General features: G+C 30.9%; 1 protein-coding gene across 1 annotated transcript; it reads left to right on the top strand.

The window, feature by feature from the left end:
• Positions 1-3,333: 3,333 nt before the first annotated feature.
• LOC120078537 (signal recognition particle 43 kDa protein, chloroplastic) lies at positions 3,334-4,748 on the top strand. Its single transcript, XM_039032813.1, has one exon. The coding sequence runs from the start codon at positions 3,472-3,474 to the stop codon at positions 4,594-4,596; it is 1,125 nt and encodes a 374-aa protein (XP_038888741.1). The 5' UTR covers positions 3,334-3,471; the 3' UTR covers positions 4,597-4,748.
• The last annotated feature ends 1,349 nt before the right edge of the window (positions 4,749-6,097 follow it).

Below are 6,097 nucleotides of genomic sequence, written 5' to 3'. Positions count from 1 at the left end.
AAAAAAAAAAAAAAAAAAAAAAAAAAAAAAAATCTCATACTACAAATGTCAGAAAAAGGAAAATTGCACCCAAAGAAATCACCAATATTCAAAAATTGCACATTGGAACTCCACTCAATTGAAAATCAGAGAATTAATAAAAACTAGAATATTAACTTTTTTTTTTTAATTAAGATCTTGATGCACGCGGTGCTATATGAAAACATTTTCTTCAAATTATTATTATTATATTCTGTTAGTGGATAAACTCAAACTAAACAACACATATTAAAGATGAAGTTTAATTTATTATTACATGAAGACAAAGGTTTTAGTTTTAAAACAAGTTCAACAAGAATTGCAGACGCACGATGAATGAATTTTATCACACATAAGACCTAGATGTAGTAAATTTGTCTTAAGATTGTGATGAAGGCAAAAGTACACGAAACTAAAACCAAATATGTACATTAAAGATCTAAGCCCAACGAATTCACGTTATTTTCTTAAGATAAATTTACTCATCCTAATGCCTAAATTTAAAGAGTAATTGCCTCCCAGAATAGATCAGATCACCTTTCTAATGGATGTAGCACCCCAACCACAAGATCAACGAACTAAATTTTGTGGATATACCGAACTTACACAAATTTATAAAAAAGGAGGAAAATTTTATGAGAGAAAAAATGCTTATGAAAAAAGTTAAGAGAACAAATTGAATAAGTGACATATTTATAAACCAATTCATGACCATTCGAATAATCATGTCCTTTCTTCAATTTGGTTATTTATGATAGGAGGTAACCATTTATCAAAGAATACAACTTATGGAATTGAAAAGATGTAACCCTACATGAAAAATTACATATCATTTATTCCAACGATGCAACTCTAAGGATAATATAATGTCTACAAAATTAAATAATTACTTTTTAATTTTATTATATTATGTCTCCTTAAGATAACATACCTTATTTGAAGACTCGTTCAAATAGATTTTTCGGATCATCTCGTCTGAGATTGAATTAGAAAATGAAAAGAATGGTATTGGATTTACTATTATGCCCTCAGATATTATGTTATCTTAATATTGTTATATTAATTGTTCTAGGAACCCACAATTGGCTTGCTCTGCACGTTTTACTCGTAAATTTTTTTTATCAGATTTCGATTATTTTCGGGTGAGATTTCGATAATTTTCCCAGCAAAGTGAGATATAAGCAAAAACAGCCATATACAAAAAAAGAAAAGCACAAAGGCAGTAGATTTATCAGATTCTTCACGTCTTGTAAACCCTAACACGTTCATGAAATTAAAAATCAGACCATTAACTAAACTAACAATGAAAGGAATCGTGAAATACCTCTACTTTATCTGGTGGAATCGAAGTGAGCAGTGCAATGCAACTTGGAGATGAAGAAGATTTCAAAGGAAAATTCTTATTGGTTTAGAAGATGTGAAAAATGTGAGTTTTGCTCAAGAAAAAGGCAACGTTTCAGTATCCATTCACACGAATCTATGATTTAAGTTTCTAATGTTTCAATAGAATCTCAGTCTCGATCTCAAGCATGATGACTCGAGAAAAACTATTTGAACAAGTTTTCAAAAAGAATGCTAGTTTTGAAATGTAAAAACTTCACAAGGCTATTTTGAACAATTTCTCTTTAAATTTTGTAACAATTTAACCCCCAAATTTTAGAAATTAATAATTTAGTCCATAACTCCATGTAATTTAAAATATATAACAATTTAATCTTTCATGTAAAAGTTATTTTTAAAATTAATGGAATTTATCACTTGGAAAATTATCATAAATAACTTCTTCAAGTTTTCACTTTTTGAAACTAGCATCATTCTTGCAAACTCATTACAATACTTTTTCTCGGTCCATCTTGAGCGAGATTGGTCACCAAGATTTAGTTAAAAAATCAACTTTTTTTTTACTTATAGATTGTTTTGGGTCTTCTTGGTACGTCTCGGTTATTACACACCGAGATTTTTTTAAAAAAAATATTATTTAACCTCACCAATTCGGGGATTCTTTCAAATATTATTTAAACTCTCTAAATATTGTACCAAATCTTATATAATTTCAAATTTTCTACAAATTAATTGGAATATTATATTAGATATTTACTTAACTTTTCAAATCTCTAGCCCAATTTCTGTTCCCATAATTATATTGAATTTTCAAATTATCCAAATGGTTTTCAAGTGATGGACTTGAGATTTTAAAAAAATTTGAGAAATATCAAATTTTGCAAAAAAGAAAAAAAAGAAATATATAAGAAATATATAGAATCTCGTTGTTAATTTGCTTGAAGATCCACGGAGAAAGCCCAAATATATACATACCGAGATTTTATATATTTTTCGTATCTTGTTTATTTTTTTTTCTTTTTCTTTTTTACAAAATTTAATCTTTTCTTAAATTTAAAAAATCACTTAAAATTTGTCTAAAAAATTAATTTGGATTTCTCGAAAAAAATTTGGATACTTGGTAAATTGAATTGGAAATTGTAAATTTCGCTAAAGATTTTAAAAATTACATACATTTAGTGAAGATAACCAAACGAGGAGAAAATTTAAAAATATATAAGATTTGGGAATATTACATAATATATTTAAAAAAAAAAATTGGTAGAATCTTAGTTATCCGATAAGTTAGAAAAAAAAATCAATTTTTAACTAAATCTTATTAATCTCTTCGAGAAAAATTAATTGAACGAATTTTAGTGAAAACTTAAAATGGCTATTTTTTGACAATTTCCCTTGTCACTTACCTATGTACCTCCCTAAACTAATTAAAAATTAGTCTTTTTAAATATAAAAATATTTAAATTTCATAGCAAAAGTCTCAAAATATAAAGCATTCTATATTTAAAAATAATATTTTGCTTTGTACTTTTAGAACTTTTTACTTTGTACAAAACAAAGTATATAACATAAGTTTTGGATTTTTTTTTTAGTTATAAGATATAAATATTTTTGGGATTTTTTTACTTATAAAAATTTTCCAACGAAAAAAACTAATATATTTACAAACTACAAAACATAAATTATGGAATAATAAAAAACAAAATTTAATTTCGAAGAATTTACCACACATGAATAAAATTGAAACTAAATCATTTCACACTAAAACATAAAAACTTAGAAAATTAAAAGAAAATGGTAAAAGTTTTGTAGATAAAAAAGTAAATTAAAATCCTTTAACAAAATGAAAGTGTGCTGTAAAAATTGTAAACAAAAAAACAAAAAAAAACTGCACACTACAAAATATAGATTTTCTCTAACTAAATGACAGCCATGGATTCCATCCAATTCCTTATCCATAATTTTCTCTTATCTCAGATTTTCCATACCCCACCTTCCGAAACGACACCGTTTCCCCTCTCCAAACCCTTCTTTCCACCCCACTTCTCTTCTCCTCTTCCTCCTTCTTCCTTCTTCACAACCACATACCTCAACAGCTCCGCCGCGCCTTCCTCCATGGACGCCGTCTTCGTTAACCAGTCTCTCTCTCGCCTTAAACTTTCCCCTAAACCCCCTCTCCCATTTCCCCCTTCTTCCTCCTCTCGAAATCCCCATCTCAATCTCCGCCGCAACTTCAAACATTTCACCCCTTACGCCGTCCAAAGCGATCAACCCCTCACACAACAGACCCAGAAATCAGAAGACGATGAATCCTACGGCGAAGTCGATGGAATCATCGGCAGCCGTGCTCTGTCCGACGCTACTGGAATGGAGTATCTAATTAAATGGAAAGATGGGCATTCCCCATCATGGGTTCCCTCCGATTTCATCGCTAAAGATGTTGTCGCCGAGTACGAAACTCCCTGGTGGACCGCCGCCAAGAAAGCAGATGAATCCGCTTTGAAATCGCTTATAGATGCTGGGGATGGACGGGATTTCGACGCGGTGGATGAAGATGGGAGAACAGCTCTTTTGTTCGTTGCTGGACTTGGGTCTAATCCGTGTGTGAGAATGTTGGCGGAAGCCGGTGTGAATCTCGACCACCGTGATAACAGCGGCGGGTTTACAGCGTTGCATTTGGCAGCTGGGTATGTGAAACCAGAGACGGTGGAGTTGTTGGTGGAATTGGGAGCGGATCCAGAAATTGAAGACGAAAAGGGTCGGACGCCATTGGTGTTAGCAAAGGAGATATTGAAAGCGACGCCGAGGGTTCAATTTATGAGGAGAATTGGGTTGGAGAGAGTGATCGGAGCGGTGGAGAAGGTGGTTTATGAGTATGCAGAGGTGGAGGAATTGCTGGAGAAGAGAGGGAAAGGGGAGAATTTGGAGTATTTGGTGAAATGGAAAGACGGAGAGGATAATGAATGGGTTAAAGTGGGGTTGATTGCGGAGGATTTGGTGGCGGATTTTGAAGCAGGGTTGGAGTATGCGGTGGCGGAGGCGGTGGTCGGAAAAAGATTTGGAGATGATGGGAAGATGGAGTATCTTGTTAAATGGACGGATATACAAGATGCCACGTGGGAGCCTCAGGATAATGTGGATCCTGATTTGATTGCCGAGTTTGAGAAGGCCCAGGCCCAACCCCAGGCCCAACCCCAGGCCCAATCACAGGCCCAATCCAGTAATGGTAGTGCCCTTTGAAAAAGCCTTTTACCCCTCCATGTATTTAAACTAGAGACTTTTTTTTTTTAATAAAAATATTGTTGTTGGTAAAAAAAATAAAAAATTAAAAATAAAATAAAATTAAAAAAGAGAGAGATTCACCCATATACACTCTCTTTTGAATGTGTCCATTGTGATGGGTTTGATATATTTTCTTTAGAACCTGCCTAACTGAGTTAGCAAGAGCATGTTTGGTAGACAATTTGAAAAAAAAATTAAAAGCAACGGGTTCAACGAAAATACTATTGTATTTTATGTTTTCAAATATGTGATTGATAGCCGATTCAAATTTACATAATTGTTTAAAATGTGTTTGATAATATATTTATGATCTATAAAATTAAGTATAGTTATTGTTAAATATTATGTTGAATATAAATTATTATTTATTGTTTTTTTAGAACAACTATTATTTATTAATTTATCAGCTTAGTTTATGTTCAAATTTTTTATAGTTGTCATTTTCTAGTATCATATAATTCATAATAGATTATAGAATACATATTCTAAGTTAACCAAAATAAAGTTTATAAAATACTATATTTGTTAGTGTTTTTATTTATTTATTTTTAAATTGCATTTTAAAATTTTAACTCAAAAAACATTAAAAATATTGTTTTGAATTTGAAAAGTTCATAAAAATATTCTCTAGTATACTATCAAATGAATATTTGTAATTCAGTTAAACCGAAAAAAAATTGACTTGTGCACCCTAAATTAGTTTGTCCATGTTGTGAATTTGATGAGGGGAACATGGATACCAATAAAATATTATACTTTGAATAAATAAATATTAAAATAAATCAAACATAATATATATAAATATATAAAATAAAATAAATAACAAATTTGAATTTTTCCACCTTCTCCAAACCTTTTGGAATTTGTCGTACGTGTGTCTTTCAAAACCCACCAAATGCCACTATTGGCAAGCCAAAACAGATTTTGTTTTTTTCGAGATTTTTCCTCTCAAATTATTCTTAAGATATTCTATTGTCTTTGAAAACTATTCAGAAGTTCATATTTACATATTGGATTGTTTTGATATCATTCTCTCAACAAATATTCACTCGGCGATTGTACCCCATTTTCTTAATTGTTCCAATCTATATAGCGACCTCTGTAACTTTATTGAGTACAATTCCTAGGAATTTTTTATATGTTTCAAGTAGCTTCAATTCTTCTGAGATTCTCATATAAATATCATTATCAAGAGATCTATATAAATATGTCGTGACTACGTCTATAAGATGCATGTCCAGACTTTCATACACAGTCAGACTAATTAAATATCTTAATGTAGTTGCATCTACCATCGGAGAATACATCTCTTCATAATCAATACCAAGTCTTTATGAAAAACTTTGTGCAACTAGTCTTGCTTTTTATCTCATGACCACATTATTTTCATTTCTTTTTCTTACAAATACCCACTTGTATCCCACAGATTTGACACCTTCTGGTGTTTGGACTACTGGTC

This window comes from Benincasa hispida, chromosome 5 (genome assembly GCF_009727055.1).
Source record: "Benincasa hispida cultivar B227 chromosome 5, ASM972705v1, whole genome shotgun sequence".
In the NCBI taxonomy this organism is placed as follows: Eukaryota; Viridiplantae; Streptophyta; class Magnoliopsida; order Cucurbitales; family Cucurbitaceae; genus Benincasa; species Benincasa hispida.
The sequence above is the reverse complement of the archived record's forward strand: the minus strand, read 5'-3'. Positions and strand labels throughout refer to the sequence as shown.

Excerpts from the sequence above, each read along its gene's own strand:
- LOC120078537 (XM_039032813.1), top strand. The coding sequence starts at position 3,472 with ATGGACGCCGTCTTCGTTAACCAGTCTCTCTCTCGCCTTAAACTTTCC.